Raw genomic sequence first — 20,462 nt, 5'->3', positions numbered from 1 at the left:
CGCCTTCAACAACCAGTCGTCGAGGTAGGGGAAGACTGACACCCCTAACCTGCGCAGATGAGCTGCGACCACCGCCATCACCTTCGTGAACACCCGTGGGGCGCTGGTAAGGCCAAAGGGGAGCACGGTAAACTGAAAGTGCTCGTGGCCTACCGTGAACCGCAGGTAACGCCAGTGGGCCGGCAGGACGGGGATGTGAAAATAAGCGTCCTGCAAGTCCAACGCTACCATCCAGTCTCCGGGGTCCAGGGCAGCTAAGACCTGAGCCAAAGTCAGCATCTTGAACTTCTCTTGACGGAGGAAGCCGTTGACGTTCTGTAGGTCCAAGATCGGGCGCAGGCCCCCCTTGCCCTTCTTGGGCACCAGAAAGTAGTGGGAGTAACATCCACACCCTACTTCTGGCCCAGGAACGCGCTCGATGGCCCCCTTGGCCAAGAGGGCCGTGACTTCCTCTTGCAGAAGTTGCAAGTGATCCCTCGACACGCGGTGGAATTGCGGTGGCATGGCTGGAGGGGTCGCCTCGAAGGGGAGGGAGTAGCCCCTTCGGACGATTTGCAGCACCCACCTGTCCGATGTGACAGTGCGCCAGTGGAAGTGGTGATGGCGAACCCTGCCTCCCACAGGCGTCACATGGGCCTGAAAGCTCGGACTAGGAAGGTTTGGAGGCAGGTGCTGCGGAGGGAGGTGTGGACTGGCCTCGCCGCTGACCCCGACCGCCGCCGCCACGGCGGTGTCCACGGCCGCCACCGCGCTGCTGGGTATTCTGCGGTGCGTGGCTGGCAGCACGTGTGGGGACGCCCCTTCCGTGGCCACGAAAGGAGCGAAAGGCACCCGATTGCTGGCGCGTGGCCGAGAGGCCTAAGGACTTGGCCGTAGCTCTGGAGTCCTTAAAGCGCTCCAGCGCATGGTCTGCCTTGTCGCCAAAAAAGGCGACGGCCATCGAACGGCATATCCAGGAGGGTGGCCGGGACATCGGCCGAGAAATTGGCGGACCTCAACCAGGCGTGGCGGCGAAACGCCACCGTCGTTCCCATCGCCCTGCCCAGTGAGTCCGTGGTATCCAGTCCACACCGGATAGATTACCGTGCCGCATCTCGACCCTCCACAAGGGCTTGGGCGAGTTTAGCCCGGACCTCCTTCGGGCATTGTGGCAGCACGTCCGCGACCGTGTCCCACAGGGTGTGGGTGTAGCGGCCCAAGAGACACGCGGTACTGACCGACCGCAGTCCCAAACTCAGGGACGAGAACACTTTCTTCCCGAACTGTTCGTATCTCTTGGATTCCCAATCGGGCGGGGCTGTCGGGACTGCGGTCTGGGAAGTGGAGGCCTGGATAACCAGGCTCTCGGGGGTGGGATGAGTGGACAAAAAGCAAGGGTCGCCCGGAGCCGGGCGGTAGCGTCTGGCCACGTTCCTATCCACAGGCCGACTCATGGCGGGCTTGGACCAAGCACCCACAAGAACGTCACATAAGGCTTCATTAAACGGCAGCAGAGGCTCACTGGAGCTTGCCTGCGGTTTAAGAACCTCAGTGAGGAGGTTAGTCCTCACGGCCGCAACGGGGAGCTCAAGGCCCAAGGCCTTGGCTGCCCTCGTTAACACTACACTATAAGCAGCCCCCTCCTCCGTAGCCACGGTGGGAGGGGAGACAAATCCAGTGTCTGGCGAGTTGTCAATACCACTTGCCTCCCCAAGCTCATATGTCCAGTCCTCTTGAGACTGGCACTCCTGTGCCAGAGGGTCCACAGACCCCTCCCAATCACCTCCGTCACCAGTCTCCTGTAACTCAGGGTCAACAGACTGGGCCTCCTCATGGAAATAAAAATCTCCAAAGTCCGGCGCCAGAGTTGGACCGAAGGGAAGATTGGGGACGGCGCCCGCAACGGGCGCCGGGGGCGACACCCTCGGGGCCGGCGCCGGTGAGGTCGTGAGGTCGACCGGCGACGACCCGGATCCGGAAGCGGGTCCGGTGAGGTCCTGCGGCGCCGGGAACGAAGTCGCCAGCGGCACCGGGGCCGAAGCACCCGGCGGCGTCGGGGCCGAAGCACCCGACCCGCTAGGGCATCCAGCCGGGACCGCTGGGCCCGAAGGCGCCGCGGGGCCCGGCCGAGGAGGGAGGGACTTCATGGCCATGTGGTACCGCTCGACCTCCTCCGGCGTCGCGCCGTGCCCAGGGACCCGAAGGTGTGGGGCAGGCGGCGACGCTTGCGACTCTCTTGGAGCCGCGTGGGCGGTGTCGCCCGAACCCCCGGCCGCATCGTGCGAGCGTCGGGGTGGGTCGGAGGAGCGATGATGCCGCTCTGACCTCTCACGCCTCTTACCGGAGGACTTGGATCCCGACGACCGATGTCCACTCCCGGAGCTGCGGGGACTCCGACCCCGCAACCGGTCCCTCAACCTCCCGTGGGACCGGGACCTGGAGCGGTGCGGGGCCGACTGCCGGAGCTCGAGCCGCTTGCGGGACCGCTCCCGCCTAGCCTTCGACGTCAGGGCCCGGAAGTCGGAGCAGGTGCGGTCGTCGTGGTCGAGGCCTAAGCACTTCAGGCACCGGCGATGGGGGTCCGTGACCGACATCAGTCGGTCGCACTTCGAACAGGGCTTGAACCCGGGCATCCCTACCGGCACCGTTGGAGTTGAAGACTTGAGTAGAAAAATGATCAAAAAGATCAAAAGTTAAAGTCAAAAAATGACTAGCGGTAGAGCTTCTCCGGATCTGCGCTAGCTGGCGCGGAAAAAAGAACTGACGTCAGCGCGCATGGGCGGCGTCTAAGTACTCCGACGACGTCATTCCGGCGCTAACGACGCCGACGACGGAGCCGCAGACGACGCCTACCGACGCGCAGGGGTATTGCTACGCAAAAATTTCCGGATCCAGTCTGATGCCTGGGGATATTCTAAGGTAAGGAATCTATCACTAACGTGTCTATTTCAGATCTAAAAATATGAAAACTAGCAGAGAGCAGTCATACCTCCAGAATAGTAAACAGTCTCATGGATGTAAGGATTACAAACTTCACTTGAAAGAACACATGTAGGAGTGGCAGCTCATTATTGAAGAAACAAGACTACTCAAAAAAATAGTAGGTGTGATGAGATTATAGGCTCACAGTGAAATGTTGTAATATCAGGAGTATTGGTGACAGCAGTGACATAACAAATGTGGAGTAGAACAGTATATGCCTATTCATAATGTCCTCCTCTAGGTGTGTCCTATCAGGTTATAGGCAATAGCTGTATAACTGGAAGCATAATTATTAAACCTAGGCGATGCTAGGAGTCCATGCAAGAGTGTTGAAGTGTCTTAACATAGTTCTCAGGTTCATTAAAGAAAATACTTGTCCCATTACGAGGAATCCTCATTTAGGATGGGCCAGCAAAAGAGAACATTATGTTACTTGATTTCAAAGTCGATCTCAAGGACAGAAATCATTTTTGTCTCGCAATGGTGGTTTTGGCATAGTCGTGGGATATTCCTATTTTAGCCTAATTCCACTCAATGATTTTGATTGTCCACATGCGGTTAAGAAAGGCCTCAGTGTTGTAATTTAAGGGGAGGAAAAATAATTGTCTCGGCGTGCGATGGTTAAATGACTGATGAAAAGGGATCCTATGTGCTCGCTCAATCTCAAGGTCTTTGTCAAAGGTGATACCAAGAACATGTGGGATCCAAGTTTGCAATAATGAAAAATGTACCGGTTGTCATTTGCTTCTGAGTTGTCCGGTAGGCCAAAGATTCTGAGATTCCCTTGCCTATTTCTATCTTCCAACCCCATGAGTTATTTCCATGGTTTCTACTTTCTGGCATAGTTGAGAGGTTTTCTTTCGTGGAGAAATTCCAGGATGAAGTGCTTGGAAGGAAAAGAAGTATTGCAGAGGAATTCCAAGGTATATGCCACTGCAGAAGTCGGGACAATCCCAAGTGGAATAATCATCCTTCCTTCATTCGATTGAAGTATGTGTGTAAACCCTTGTATCGCACAGGTTTATAGTAGCCAAGGGCACCTAGGGTGCATACATTAGAATGAAGGTGTCATTTCATACAATGGATATATGGTAGAAAATTACTGTTGTAGTTGCGACTCAGTAATATAGAGTCCATGTATTGAACCGTATATGAGAGTCCAGCTATAATGTGTTCGGGGGTCACAATATTATATTAGCTGCCATTTTGTTTGCCACTCCATTATTATTTCAGGCATTAAGCAAGAGCAAAATGTGTGGGGATATATTGATGTTAATCTCAGATCTTAAGGGGGGTAGGATTGGGCCTCTCCAGATAAACATGAGGTAGAATAAGCAAAATTAGCAATCGTGCACACGTTATTAGAAAATCTTTTTGTCACAGATGTACATTGCCATAGGGTCATAGAAGCCTCAGGTCCTATTATCTGTTCCTAAAAGCAGGATTTCGAGCCATGTAGTAGGTTCCACCGTGTGAGGGCAAGTGGAATTGATGGAAAGATGGCAGAGCTGGAGAATCCAGGCAATGTCGTGCCTCATTGGTGGCTTCCGTTCGGACTGTTCTCCACTCAGAGATCAGCAAAGAGCTTGCATCCTGGCACAGATCATGTTCTGTTTCATAGATTCTCCTCTTTTTTGTATAAGGATTCAGCGATTCTCCTAAAACAGAGCAAAAGTCTCTCCCTGAGCTCCAGTCTTAGGAAGCCATTTCTGCTGTGCACTAGCCATGCCTTCATTCTTGAATTATCTACCGACATTAAGTTGGGCTTCCCAGACTGAAGTCAGGAGATAGTTGAGAAGACCAAGCGTGTTGATAAGAAGCCTGCTATCAATAAAGCATAGGCAGCAGAAATAAGCAAGTTCCCAAATCCTTAAGTGAGCATAAGTGTGAAGTATCTGGCCTGAAGGATATCCCAGGTACATCAGAAAAAACGTTTTTTTCTTTGCAAAGGAAAGGAGGAAGACATCTCTCCTTTGAGTAAATGGCAGTGGAAGCCTTAGGCTGACATCCACCCTTGGCTGATAATGAAAAGCTGAGAAAGCTTGATGGGTTGTGAAAGTGACACTGCTATATTAAAGTGACAGTAGATTCTCAACCTCTCTGGGGGTTACAGAATATTCTAAAAAGTGCTGGGGAAAGAGTTGGAGAATTGTTAACACCTTTGTGTGATGAAATGGGATAAATAGCATCCGAGCACAGGCAATAAAGCAGTTTCAAGCAGAAAATCTTAAGCATGCAGTAAGTGTACACAACCTCAAAAGCCAACTGGTATCAAAGCTCTGTTTATTTGCAATACATACAAGTATTTATCCCATGTCAAAATATTACAAAATAAGTACACAACTTTTCTACATTAAATTAAGGTGTTAACTGACTGTACAACAAAAAAAATGGGTAGAGGGATTTTTTACAGCTTTAGTTATTTAAATCATCATAAACAAGACCAAGTAGTTGGCTGTCCTCATGTCAGAGGATCTCCTTCTCTTCACCTATTCTCAAGTACAAAAAATGTTTCCCTACATTCTGAAAAATTGAAAAAAATAAATACCTTTTGAGATTCACAATCTACAGTCATCATCTTTTAAACTGTTTTGTTTGTATTTGATTTATTTGCTTAGCGAAAGGCAATTTATATGTAATGTACATATTTTTGACATCGCAGATTCAGTATTGAGTCATCAACTCACAATAAGGCAAATGGGGTTTCATTATTGCCCTTACCAATGAAACTTTGTTAACTGGCCTTCTTGACATGCCTTAGGAATTACAATTATGTTTGGTTATTCATTTGCTTATACATGTCATCTGTTTCTCAAGCTTTACAAAGAAAAACGTCTTCTCAAGGCAAGTTCCTGTGCATCATGCTGAATGTGACATATAAGAGAGCAACTGAATACTGGGGAAGTGGGGTACAGCACTCGGCTTGAGGTTGGGACATGCTAAATGATCCTGGTTCAAACATGGCAGATGCTTGTTGCCAGGACATACTATGTGAATGTGTTTGAGACACATCAGAAGCCAGTGGACTCAACGTTGGGACATTTCAAAGATTGAAGGCTGAGGCATGCTGCATATATTGTTTGGTATCCAAGCCTTCTGAGAAAGGAGAGGACCAAGGCACATATGTCAATCTCATTCAGATGCTGACAGTCAGGAATGGAGAGGAGTTGTTGAGGCCTTGAAATGCCTTGTGGCGTATGAAACAACACTGTGGGCAACAGCATAACTATTTCTGCATGCAAGGTACCCACATGGTGCATGACCCCGGCAAAATGGTGCTAGAAACAGTTGCAACAGTAAGAATGGAAAACACATAATAAATAATACAAGCCAACACCAAGTTCAAAATACCAAATTGTGTTGTTCGTAACAGCAGCCTGAGCTGGTCATGGTGCCTAATATATATAATCTTCTCAAACTTTGAGGGGAAGTACAGAGAGAAACTAGTGCATTGATATCAACCAGCCATATTACAATATCAGTTCTGAAAGGGAGGGATCCCGTTTGCATCTCGACCAGTGTAAAGGAAAAGAAGATTCATTTGAGTGTCTACACTCTACTGGACAAAAATGGAAACCAACAATCAAGCCAAACCACAGATAATGGTGGAAAGACCAGTGCATGCCCACAATTCCAAGGAGTTGGGCTTGGGACACTGTGATAAATGTTTCATTTCCCCAGAAATTCTAGTCCTATTAATCACTGAGTCACACTTTACATTCTCTATGTTGCCCAAAGGACATGGACATAAGAAATACATCTTGTATGTAGTAGAAGCTGAATGGCATGTAAGGGATTTAGATTTGCTTGTTGGCATCTTGCCCTGAATGGATAACAGGCCAGGAAAGGGCATGCCCATCTCTGCCTCTTTTATGTGTGGAATCAGAGTCCTTCAAAGGGAGGGGGAAGTATTCATATTTGACTAGAACTGTGGTGTGCACAAAACTCTGCACAGGTTTACAAACATGTGTGCCAACGTTATTACATCTTTTTATTTAGCGCTATAATCTATTTTACATCATACTGTGAATGGTTTAAATAAACATGATGGACAATCATCAAATTTGGAAATAACATGGGAAGTTATTTACAAGGTTTGTCAGCTATCTTATTTCTTTTTTTTTTTTTTTTACCAATCCCACTGACCTCCCCGCCAATCAGTGAGTCCAAGGCAAATAGAATTCAGGAGATTATTGTGCAGAATGGCAGAGAAATAGAATAGATTATGACTACATGTTATTTTTATAGAAGTACCTGTAATGCCCACAGGAGCGTTAATGCACCCTCATTATATCAGCCAATGTCAATCTATCAGTAACATAAAATTACACTCTCTGAGATGACAACACATTTAGCTGCAAAATAAATAAAACAACATTTTTTAAATAATAGTGTCTGACACTGCCACGCATGGAAATGATAACATCCAATTTTGAGGACTGGTCATCATAACTGTATGCAAATATGATTTAATAAAAACAGTTCATTGGTTGAGTAAAAGAAGAAAAAATACATTGGACTATCTGAATCAAATCTAAAAAGCAAACCGTCTACTTCATTAAAAAACTATGCGCAATGAGTCCTACAACAAAATAAATTATAACTTTCTTTACTCAAAAAAAATTGTCTTTTTCTCACATTAGCAGTGCTGCGGTACTCTACCAGAATATTGGGGCATATTAGCAAGAACCTCGTTAAAATTATCGCAGGAAACTGCCGCTAAAATGGCGATAATGGGCTTGCTAATATGCGTTATAGAATTCCAATAGAAGCCCAGGTTAGATGTGCAGGACTTCTAACCTGGGCTTCTATTGGAATCCTGCCGCTAAAACGGTGATAATTTTAACGAGGTTCTTGCTAATATGCCCCTAAGTGTTTTAAATATCATGTAAAAATATCGTAGTCCGAATACAGACAACCACAATATTGTGAAGTTTATCTGCATCTTAAAGGTACTCAAATGTACAGTTAAGAACAGTATATATATATATATATATATATATATATATATATATATATATATATATATATATATATTAACACACACAAACACATACATATATACACACACACTTTCACGATATTGTGATAGCTGATATTCTAGCTATGATATATTTGTACTAGATTCTCAGACATACAACCAGTGCCCATGGTCCTGACTACTAAGCTTGGCAACACAAGGAAGGAAGAGATGGAAGAATGGGGGGTGGGGGGGAGAGAAGGAGGATGGTTGTGCAGCTATTTGGTATTTATAGTCCTCACAAACACAAGTAGAAGCCCACATTCAAGACCTAAATCGAGGCCAGGGAGTTTAGAAAATGCTGCTCAGGAGGTCAGAGATGGGCATTCGTGACATTCATTTATTTTTGTAAACGGAATTCATTTGCCAGGGCTGCAAGGTGCAATAAGTCTGGTCACAACTCTTTGTAGTGTTAACTTGGGCAGTGTAAATTATTTTTTAAATATATATATATATATACCTATACAGCATACATTACACACACACAGCACCCATTATCAAAATTTATACATAGTGCTGTCTTAAATGATGATGTTTCAAGACCAATCGTTTCTTGTTGGATAATTGGATATATGCTAGGAGTCTTTTCTGCATCAAGCCAACTCAAGAAACGAGGGTGTTGAACGTCACCCAACTGTCAGAAAAGGCCAGAGTGCAGTTGGAAGTCACCGTGGAACCGAAACAGTATTTCTTGCACAGGACATCACCCAGAGAAAGCAATACTGGACAGATAATATCAAAATCAGGAAAACTTATCTGAGAGTTGTGCGTACTCTTCTGACTAGCTTTTTACCACCCCCTCCAATAGTAGGCAAGCACGGGTCCAAAAGCCAACATGATAGCACAAAAAAGCACAAGTACTCAAAGTAAATTCAGGAGTATTTGTCTCACCTTCCAATCAAATGACACAAGACAACATTCACTGGAAGGGGTGAATTTATTTTGTAATTGGTCACTTCCTTCAAGAGTGCCACTCCCAAAGTAGTGTGCATATCTATACACGCCTGTAATATTTACTCCACTTATTAATTCTTCTGAGGGTTTACAAAGTGTTTTAATATGTTTTTCTATTTTGATAGTCTGCGTGTTATGTAGGCAGGTCACCTTCAACCTAGACCTTTTTAAGAGAATGGTCTGTAAAGTAAGACTGCATGACCAATTCATGCAGTTTAAAGCCCAACTATTAAGTACTGTGTGCAAAACAAATGTTAATGAAGCTCTGGGGATTAACCAGCTATGACATTTTAACCGTAGTAGTGACAGCGCGGGAGACATTAAGACAACATTTGCATGGTGGTTGTAGAGAAACCGCATCTGATTTCCATTACTTTCGTGATGCCCACCTGCCAAAATTAAGCTTTTGAAATACTAGATTTGACAAGGCGCCAGCTTTGGACACCATCATTTACTCTGAGAAACAGATCAGACGATCCAGAAATTACTATTGATGCTTTTATATTGTAAGGTTTTTAATTTACCAACAATAAAGTTTTAATAATACTATTGATGCAGACACTGGCACTGGTGTTGCAGGGATCAGGGTGGATGTTGGGGCAGGAGTGGACATCTGTACTGCCGTCAGTACATGTTCCAGGGAAATATGACAATGCCGGGGATGGCTCCTACAGCGGTAAACCGCTTCTGGCCCCTAGGGTCCCATGAGGACTAAAGGTGTGCCAATGGGAGCCAAAAACGTACTGAGTATTTCCATCTTCTATCTGCTGCGAGGTCAATGGCAGCCTCGGAAATTAGGGCACTTTGGGACTAGCTGAGGAATCATTTCCACGTCCGGAGACCTCAAAGAGGTGCAAATAACAGTGTGATGCTATCGCACCTTCTCTTTGGAGCCAGAGTGGCAGAATGGGACCGAGTCCCACTCTGCTTATTTATGCTTTTGCTTGGACTAACAGGAGGACTGATCGTAAATATAAAAGGTTGCGGGAACAGCCTTAGTATCTAGACAGAGTTTGCACCCAAAACCTAGATCGGGATCAGGGCCTACTCGAAGGCTGCAACTTGTTCTAGTGTTCAGCAACATACAGCTTCACCTCCCAGTCCCGGATCATCTTTGGGTGCATGACAGCACACTTACCTAACAACTTAGAGTTATTGCCAGAGTCAGACACCAAAGATATAACTTGTGTGGGTCGTGACAGGCATTTGCTTCATGCAGTCGTGGCATGGCTTGAAACCGGTTTTTGGATGGGGCATTGTTTTCTTAAACGCTGGTTAAATCGTCTAGAAGTCATCGGAAAAAACAAAAAAGTTGAGAGTTCAGCTCTGGATCAGTCTTAAGGCACAGAAAGAAAGAAACTAACATTAGCACGCAGATGTGGCGCTTATGTGCAGCTCAACTCTGTCATTTCCATGCCAGTATGGAGTCAGCATAGAGCTGCATGGCACTACCAAGCAGCATGCAGGAGCATTGCTTGGAGAAAAGTTTTCATGATCTAGCCTGGCGGCAGGGGAGAATTCTAAGGTGAGAAATCTGCAGATGAAGTAGTCATCAGAAACAGAGTCCTTTCTTTTTTTTACTTTGCGATAGTTAATTCAATTCAACCAACCAGTTCTCTTAACTTTGTTTGTGTTTTTCCTCTGTTGATATTTTGTCACATCTGTAAATAACTGGGTCAGGCCTCAGCTTCAGTGCTGTTCCCTTTTTAGACCTTTGCGTGAGTGACTATATTGACCTAGTGACTTTTTAACCTGATTCTTAGGTCACAATGAAATACATGGATCAAGAGTATTACATTTTTTGTGTTCTAAATAAATGGTCAACGTTATCACCATGGTTGAGATAGTTTATAGAGAGCACACCACAAAATATATTTTCTTTTGACACTAAAGATAAGCAAAGTGGAACGCGACCAAAAAACGGCATTACTATGGATAGGTCTGTAATACCAAAAAACAAACGGCACCTTTTTTGGTAAGTGTGCATAAAATTGAGCAATACTTTGTTGATCCAGTTGCATGTGCTGAAGATAGGGAGGCTGTGGAGATAACCAACAAGAGCCACATGGTTATGGCGAACCTTTTATACTAGCTGTGAAGGTAGGCCTTGAAAAAATATATATTTTTGTGCACACAATGTTGTGTTCTACAGAGTGCCTAATACTGGAAGTAATCATCTTGTGTTTTTTTGCAGATATAGGCACTAGGCCAGAGGGAGATGAAGTGTTCAGTTAAAGATATCCCTTTGATGAAGTGTGGAAGCCAATATTTGAACTGTGGTCTCCAGATACAACTGCCATCACTTTCCCACTAGACCACTTTGAAGTGAAACAGGGCTTGTGCCCCAGTATGGCAATAGTAGGCAGCCACATTAGGAACGACAAGCAAGGGCGAGCAGTAGAATCTTGAAAATTAGTTGAGCAGCCACAGGAGGGGGTGGCACAATGTAACCTTGCCTGATCAAGAAGGAGACTTTGACAATGCTCTCCCAAACCCATCCAGTCTACTCAGCCTGAGGGGCACAATTTGCTATCCAACATGAATAGCAAGGAATATTTGAAGCAACTTGAACTGCTAAACCGCTGGTATAAATTTAGGACAACTTTTTTCTTTTGTATTTGAACAAGGTTTTTTCCTTTAAGGTTTAAGTGTACATTTTTCCATTTCAAAAGGGAAGTACTACCCCTACCATTAATTATTTTATCAGAACACAGGAACATCTGTCTGCATGTTATTAAACGTAAAGTATAAAGATTCATAACGACCATTGTGGATCCACACACTTTAAATGCTTATGTTGAGATCAACCTTATGAATGGCCTTGTAATTTGTAGCGACTCCCCTTCAGTGGGCTAACTGCCATTTTATACCTGTGAAACCCCAACATGCTTGATAGTGTTGTATTGTAAGACAGCAGCAGCCAAAACGTCATGGGGCGCTTTGGCCACTGTGACCTTTTCAACAGTCCACTCGTTAAAAAGGAAGGGAAAAGCCATAGCTAGCTCAATGCACTACTATACCCCAAAAGTACATTAATGACATTCCCTTCCTTCCAAAATCTTCTCTCGAAACGAGGTGGCCGAAGCTAGTCTACTCCGATTGGGGGGGGAAATGCTTCTCCTTTGTGGTACAGGGTCTGTAGCAGACCCCGGTCAGACTGAGCAAAGAAAAGTCAGAAAAGCATAGTGGAAAATTCTACAGACACACACAATGGGGACTTGGTGAAGATGTGGCGGACCAATCCAGTGCAGACGTCCCACAAGACAAGGATGCTCTTCCACCACTCCTGATGTTCTGAACTTGTTAGTAGACGGTGGATGTCAGCACTTTCCTTCAGCAGCAGATGATATGTTTTGGAACAAGCTACTACCAACTGTTTCTTTGTTCCTTCCTTAGTCTAGCTTCTCCAGTACGGACGGGACATACACAAGACTGAGCTCGCTGCCAAAGTCACATACAATGGCTGCATTGTCGAGGACCAGTATTTGCCGTGCAGGCTGTGCCTCTTCACTCTTGCCTAGGTAGACAGTCTGAAGCAAGTCCCCATAACCAATGTCCCAAAAGGAGACGCAGCCTTGGCCTCCTGTCACCAGCAGGTTATCGGATATTATCCCCATGCTGGCACCGCAGCCTAGGTCCTGCAAAGGGAAGAAAAAGACAAAAGAAAACAACAGATATTACGTGGAGGGAAAAGATGTGTCAGAAGACGAAATATAAAGGAAACAAGAGAGTAAGACTGTATCCTAAAAAGATTTTTTAAATCAACCTTTAAAAACAAACATAATTGGGTAACTCTGAAATTACAATTTTAAGTTTCTACATTTGTCAGAATTACCAATTGTAGGATACTCCTTTGAAATCTAAATGTTTCTACATCATTTTTAAATCTGGTGCAAGATAAAAGAGGATTGCCTGCATCGATCTTACATTTCTTCGCGGAACAGGAAATGGAAGTGTGGAGTTTTTATTAGTTGCCTTATTTGGAGAGAACCAAACAGCCGGACCCCGCGGTGGGCACTAACATGCAATATTCCGGCTCAGAAGATCCCTTAGCCTCATCCAACAATGAAGTTGTACCACCAACGGGGATGGGCTCTCAGGAGGCCAAACTGGACTTGATCCTCACCGAAATCAGAGCCTCTAGAAAGGCGCTGGAAGCACGCATGGACTCAATGGCCACAGGGCTGTCCCTGCTGAAGGCGGACCATAACAAGCTAGCAGAGAAATTAACTGAGCACAAACTGGCACTGGATGATCTAATACCACAGCAGACAGAACATTCTACATGGCTGGAGAACCTAGAACGCCAACTAAAGGGACTGAGAGACAGGGTGGACGATGCCGAAGGACGTGCACGCCGCAATAATATTCGCATACTAGGAATTCCAGAACGCAGCGAGGGGACAAACCCGACTCAGTTTGTGGAAGACTGGCTCAAAACAGTGGTGGCACCAGCGGGCCTTACCCCACTATACAGCGTGGAACGAGCGCACAGAATCCCTCCACGTCCGCCCAGGCCGGGAGCACCTCCGAGACCCCTGATAGCGCGACTACTCCACTACAAAGATAGAGACACAATCCTCAAAGCAGCCAGGGAGAATGCTCTGGTGAAATATGAAAATAGGACAATATCCCTCTATCTGGATTTCACCCCAGCGGTCCAGAAAACAGATCGACCTTCATGGGAGTGAAACGAGCGCTACGCGATCGCAACCTGAAGTACGCTCTCCTTTTCCCGGCACGCCTGAAAGTTATGCATGGCCACAAGACTTACTTTTTCCATCCCGGAGGAAGCGTCAGAATGGATGGAAATAACTCTCACGCCGAACACCTCTCAAGATCCTCTGGCGGAGTCGCAAGGAAACCACCTCTCGAACCGGATGGCACTGCGCGTGGACCAGGCGGGACACCACCATGCCACAACTACCACGGACCAGTCCAAGACACCACTTGTGGCAGAGACGGAAATGGGGACAGCGTTCCTCACAACATCGGCCTTGGCAGCCCATGATGCCCAGGAACAATCGGGCGCGGAGCCCCAGTCTAACACCCACATGGAAGGGTCGGACTCGGACACTAGCTTGCAACTGTTCCCGCGCATTACTGCGCAAATGGCAAACGAATTTTAACTACCTGTGTTGAAGATGCTCATTGGTAATGTATGTGTTTAGATATTTTGATTTCATGGAGGTGGGCACAGGAAGCTGGGTCACATGGTTGTAACAGGGTGCACCCAGAGAACCCTAAGTGAACATCTACAGGGTGAACGCAACCGGACCCCACCCCCCCTAGGCGAAGGCACCGTTGCGATTCATAGTTTTGCCCCGTTGGGCTCCAGATGTTTGGTTCGCAGCTGGTTCCGAGCAAGGTCCGTATAGTTGGGAAGTTCAAAACAGTTCATGCACTCAGATCACACCTCATTATGTATCTTACGCTAGTTGTACTGGGAATAACATTTGCTATTAGTCCGTCTCCTTATGGCGACACCTAACACGTATACACTCTGCACCTGGAACGTGCGAGGGATGGGTTCAGTGCACAAAAGGCACAGAATCCTGGCGCAACTGAACAGAAGGAGGGTCACTATTGCTTGCTTGCAGGAAACCCATCTAAACGGGGCAGAAGGCTCCAAACTGCGCCAAAAGTGGAAGGGACAACTGTTTGCCACTGCCTACTCAGCCTTCTCTAGGGGGGCAGCCATATGGATGAGAAATTCCGTTCCTTTTAAGCCAATGGAGCAGCGGGTGGACAAAGAAGGAAGATATATCTTTGTCCGTGGGATACTAGATGGTGCCCCTGTAGTACTGGGATGCGTATACGCCCCCAACTTGGATCAATCGAAATTCCTTAGCACTCTTAGTGGAGTGCTATCAGATTGGTCTGAATACGGATGGATAATAGGAGGGGATTACAACGCTGTCTTGGACATCTCCCTTGACAGATCCCACCCTCCACTGCACTCCGCGGAAAGCAGAAAACAGGCAGAGGTACTAGTATACTGGGCAGAGGGTTGGGACATGGCGGATGCATGGAGAATTAAGCATGCAGACCATAGGGAGTACACATTTTACTCGCCGCCGCACAAATTACATACCAGGATAGACCGATTCTTCTGCTCGAACACTTTACTGGGATCCATAACCTCTGCTATTCATATGGGCAAGACACTATCCGATCAGTGGGGGAGGGTCCCAACCCCAATATTAACATGGCGCCTAAAACCGAGAGTGCTTGAGGACCCGGTCTTTAGGGACGCTATATCGGAAGCCATAACTGCGTTCTTCCGCGAGAATGCGGGCACAGCTAACTCTAGACAGTTGGAGTGGGATGCTTTTAAAGTGACTATAAGGGGGATGGCAATGAGCACAAAGGTAAGCATCAGAAAGACTGTAGTGGAGAAACTTACGGAGGTGGAGGGTAGCTTGGCGATGTTGGAGAGGGAGGCAGCGGGCACGAACGATCAACTTACACAGCTCCAAGAGGCACACATACAACATGAAGAGCTGCGGGTCATTGATTACAGGGAATACACGACTCGAAAACACACTCAGGCCGACAGATCGGGGCCCTTACTAGCGCAAATGGTGCGTAACTCACCTACTAGCACCCCTATAATAGAGGTCCAGGATCAACATGGTGAAATAGTGAGGACGCAGATAGACATCAATACCAGCTTTAAAGACTACTACACACACCTATATGCACCACACCCGCCAATGGCAGATACGAACTTTGGGTCCTCGATGAAGGACTTGCCCAAATCAAGGCTCACACCTTAACAACGAGATGTCCTGGCGCACCCCATCACGACAGCGGAAATTAGACAGACAATTAAAGCCTTACCAAGGAATAAAACCCCTGGCACTGACGGCCTGCAGGCTGAGTTCTATGTGGTCTATATTGACTTGCTAGCCCCGCAACTGCAGCTCCTATATGGCGAGTCACTAGAGTCTGGTGCCCTACCCCCCACGTCCCTGCAGGCATTGATAGTGTCCCTACTAAAACCCGGCAGAGATGGATTGCAACTGGCAAACTACAGGCCGCTGTCCTTATTAAATACAGACTATAAAATACTTAGTACGATATTAGCGACAAGACTGAACCAATACATTCCGACGCTCATACACACAGATCAGTGTGGTTTCGTCCCTGGACGGAGCACAGCGCTTAATCTTCGGAGGCAGAGCCAGATAATGCTAAATGATGACGCAAGAAATGGGATGGAGGGCTGCATATCCCTGGACCTTCAGCAGGCATTTGACTCCTTACGTTGGGATTATATGTATGCGGCTCTGGCGAGATTTGATATACCACCTGAATATCTGGCATGGGTGAATTTATTATACTCATGTCCGACGGCACGTGTTCGCACTAATAAGTGCATATCAGAACAGTTCATGATCGCTAGAGGCACGCGGCAGGGCTGCCCATAGTCGCCCCTACTTTTTATACTGGCTATGGAGCCTCTACTGCACAGGCTCAGAGTGATGGCTGCACCGAAGGGAGTCATGCGCAACTTAGTGCCACACATAGTATCGGCCTACGCCAATGATATCATATTATATATTAGGGACATGTCGGACTGCCTTACCCCTATCCCTCAAATATTTGAATCATTTCGCACAATTTCGGGACTTGCCATAAACGAATCAAAATCGTATGGCTACTGTTTCGGGGATACTACGGATGCCACCTACTTACAATTCCCCCCACACAGGTTTCAGATGGCGCCGTCCACATTTAAATATCTGGGGATTCAAATTTACCGCAACACGCAAGAACTACTGGATGGTAACCTAGGCAAAACACTTACTACCCTTAAATCGAAAATAAAATTCTGGACTGCTTTACCACTATCGATACCGGGCAGAGTGGCAATCACTAAGATGGCGGTCCTCCCCCGTCTGCTATATTTCTTTACAAATCTACTGCTCCTCATCCCGATGAACACCCTTAAATCACTAAATACTTTGCTGACCGAATTAATATGGGGGCCGGGGCAGAAGACGTGTGAGTTTTGCCAAGTTGCAACTACCTGCATCGCAGGGTGGGATGGGGGTCCCAGATGTGATTGCGTATAGCTACGCTTGCCAACTTCAATGGCTGGCAGGCCGCAACTTACACGAAATAGACATGACCACGGCAGACCGGGAACGAGGCAGCATACATCGCCTATTGCTCCCAAACACCATATTGCCAAAACCTACACCACACCTCCTACAACTCGCTATCCGGTGCTGGAAGAAAGCCATCAAATACACAGGTGTGACAACCCCTTATGCGCCCACGATACCCTTACTGGGACTCCCCCTGGGGACTGGCACACTAACAGAGCGCGCCCTCCAACTATGGCATGACTCTGGCGTCACGCAGGTGGGTGATTTCTTTGCGGACGGTAACATTATGACACATGAGGATTTCGCACAAGCGTACCAGTCCCCTAGAGCTCTTTTGTTAATGCATGCGCGCATAACACATTACATTACAATGACCTGGTCGGGAGATGGAGCGGAACCACTTACAACCCCACTGCTCACCATGCAATATCTAATGGGAGCCGGCAGCCACTTAACGAAATGGTTAACATATGACATACAAACTAGCAAGGTGGTCTCCCTACAGTCTACTCGGGAGCACTGGGAGCAAGATATAGGGCGGGCGCTCGGAGATAAGAAATGGGAAAAGGCACTGAAATTCCCCAAAAAGCTGTCACGCAACCCAAAATTTAAGTTCATACAGTTGATGATCCTGCACAGAGCTTATCTCACCCCCCACCGATTACACATTATGGTCCCTAGTGCAGCGGACTCGTGCCCCCGATGTATGGCTGAGGATGCAGGCCTTCTGCACATGCTGTGGGACTGCCCTAGGTTGGGTCATTACTGGGGGACAATCCACGATGAGCTAGAGTCAGTAGCCCCCGCAAGGCCTTACAACTCCCCGACTTACTGTATCCTGGGGTTGGGTCCTACAGAAAAGAAGAAAAGCACCACCACACGGTTTGTGGACCTGGCTCTACTCTTAGCTAAAAGAATGATAACGATGCGATGGAAATCTACTAGGCCCCCTAGCCCTGGTGATTGGCATGGAGAGGTAGTGCGATGGGGGAGAGCATAAGGGGCCGAACTACACAGGGAGGAACGCAGAGGTCTCCGCAAAACACACATCTCAATGGAATGGCAGGCCATACTTATTGAATTCGAAACATGTGACATTAATGCAGTGGCATAAACAAGTGAGGCTTACTAACTCGAATAAGGCGAATACTGAATGCTGAATGAGATTTCTGGAAGCGGGAATCCCCCCCCTTTTTTTTTTCCTTTCTACCCCCCCGGTACTCCCCTTCCTTCCCCTCCCCACTTCCAGAACCCCTACTCCTTGTCCCCCCCCACCCCCTCGTCTGCCCTACGTACTGCAAGGTGCAGCAGCTGCTGGCTGCGAAACGGTTTCATACAGACGAACATGGTGTTGTAAATAGGAGGAACAAGAGATATCACTGCAAGGTATAGAAACGCCTCATTACAATGGAAAATAACGGAATGATCTGTTCAAAAGTGCAATGGGAGTTCTGGGAGGGGGGATTGAATGTTGAGGGAGTTAAGTTGTTCAAAAACAAAAGGAATACTGCACTGTAATGTATGATAAAGCTACTGGCACATGACATACTGTTTGTAATGTGCCAAACAACTGTTGAATGAAGCAATGCCACGATAAATGCAGCAGTAAATAAAAATATTTTAAAAAATAAATAAAAAAAACACTTGGAAAACGTTTGGGGAGCTGACTTTAGCCCGAATGGAAGTACTGCATACTGGTAGAGACACTTGAAACCTGAGAAATTTGCGATGCCTTTTGGAGATTGGAACATGAAAATATGCATCCTTCAGATCGATGGAACACATCCAGTCCCCCTGATGTAACTGGGGAAATATTTGATGGAGCGCTAACATTCGAAACTTCTCCTTTCAAATGAATATGTTCAAGTCTCAGATCCAGTATGGGCCTGAATTCTGCTTTGGGACCTTTCTTTTTCACCAGGAAAAAACGGGAGTACAGACCTTGGTTTCGCTGTGGACGAGGAACTTTCTCTATGGCTTTCTTGCACAGAAGGATGTCTGCTTCTTTTTGCAAAAGCTTTAGATTGTGATGAAACCTTGTCTTCGGACTGATAACGGGAGGAGGTTTCTTGAATTTGAGGAGGTAGCCATTTTGGATAATGCCGATGACCCACCTGTCCTTTGTTAATCTTCTCCACTCGTCCAAGTATGACGCAATGCTTCCTCCTACCGGAGTGGACCACGGCTGCGGAGGAAGTTTCTTCTCATTGCTTCTGAGGCTGTTTTACAGCAGAGGACTGTTGTCGGTTTCCTCCCCTGCCTCGCCCAGGTCTGCGCTGCTGAAACTGAGACCTCTGTTGGTTCTGGCCTTGATTTTGCGAAGACCAGTTCGACGTTTGCCCACGTTGCTGAAACGACCTCTTGTCGTAAGGACGAAAATTACGACGGTGGAAGTCTTTCTTCTTCTCCAGACCCACCGCCTTCAGAGTGTCCAGCTCCGACTTCATCTTGGCCATCTCATCATCCGCATGAGATCCAAATAATGTCGACCCGTTGAAGGGTAGGTTAACTATCTTCCTTTGGGCATCTGGCTTAAGACCCGTGAGACGCAGCCAAGCCGACCTTCTAGAGCATATGCCGTGGGCATAACCGTGCGCTGCAAGATCCGCCGAATCCGCAGCCGCACTTATACTTTGATTTGCCACCAATCCACCTTCTTCAACAATCTCCAGGAAATCTTTCTGATCTTCCTTTGGAAGTTTCTCCGCAAACCTCGCCATAGAGTCCCATAACAGGCGATCATAGCGACCCAGCAAAGCCGCAGCACTGGCCACTCATGACAGAACCAGCTGTGTTACACATCCTTCGGCCCAAGGAATCCATATTTTTACTGTCTTTCTCCGGTGGAGCAGATGAGACAGACGTAGCCGAATGGGCCTTCCTGGCTGCCGCCACCATGAGAGAATCTGGTGGTGGATCTGTGCGCAGGAAAAGGGGATCTTGATCAGGTGCCTTATATTTTTTCGCAATTCTTGAAGGCTCTGATCCCACTGTCGCTGGCGTCAAGAATGTCTTCATTGCCGGCTCAGACAAACCGGGCACCAGTGGAAGAAGAGGCCTAGCAGAGGACTTATGATGCAAAGTCTCAAATATGACAGACGATTTCACCTGAGGCACTGTCATAGTAATGTTGAATTTGCTAGCCCCACGACACAATACCTCATTGAAGGTTCCTAAATCATCCACAGACGAAACCCTAGAGGGTGTTGTTGATGAGATCGTGGGCGAATAGTCTCTGTAAGAAGACCTTGTTGGAGAGGAAGAAGCAGGAGATCTATGTATTCTCTCAGGGGTAGTAGACCGATGCCTACTGCGCTCCCTAGAGCGTGAACGCCTTCGCACTGGAGATCTAGATCTCCTTGGAGACCCACCAGCCGGTGGTCCCGAAGCCTCCACAGCAAGTCGTCTTT

The 20,462-nt window shown here is 47.0% G+C and overlaps 1 protein-coding gene across 4 annotated transcripts in view; it reads right to left on the bottom strand.

Moving 5' to 3' along the window:
- Positions 1–5,227: 5,227 nt before the first annotated feature.
- SCAP (SREBF chaperone) overlaps positions 5,228–20,462 on the bottom strand; it is a 678,128-nt gene continuing 662,893 nt past the window's right edge. For 3 of the 4 annotated variants that reach the window (XM_078662547.1, XM_078662549.1, XM_078662548.1), the window contains one exon: positions 5,228–12,573. In XM_078662547.1, the coding sequence (XP_078518673.1) occupies positions 12,328–12,573 (246 nt within the window). In that variant the 3' untranslated portion in view covers positions 5,228–12,327. The remainder of the gene's footprint in view (positions 12,574–20,462) is intronic. The other variant, XM_078662552.1, reaches the window with a different exon arrangement.

Source organism: Lissotriton helveticus, chromosome 10 (assembly GCF_964261635.1).
Source record: "Lissotriton helveticus chromosome 10, aLisHel1.1, whole genome shotgun sequence".
Lineage (NCBI taxonomy): Eukaryota > Metazoa > Chordata > Amphibia > Caudata > Salamandridae > Lissotriton > Lissotriton helveticus.
The sequence above is the reverse complement of the archived record's forward strand: the minus strand, read 5'-3'. Positions and strand labels throughout refer to the sequence as shown.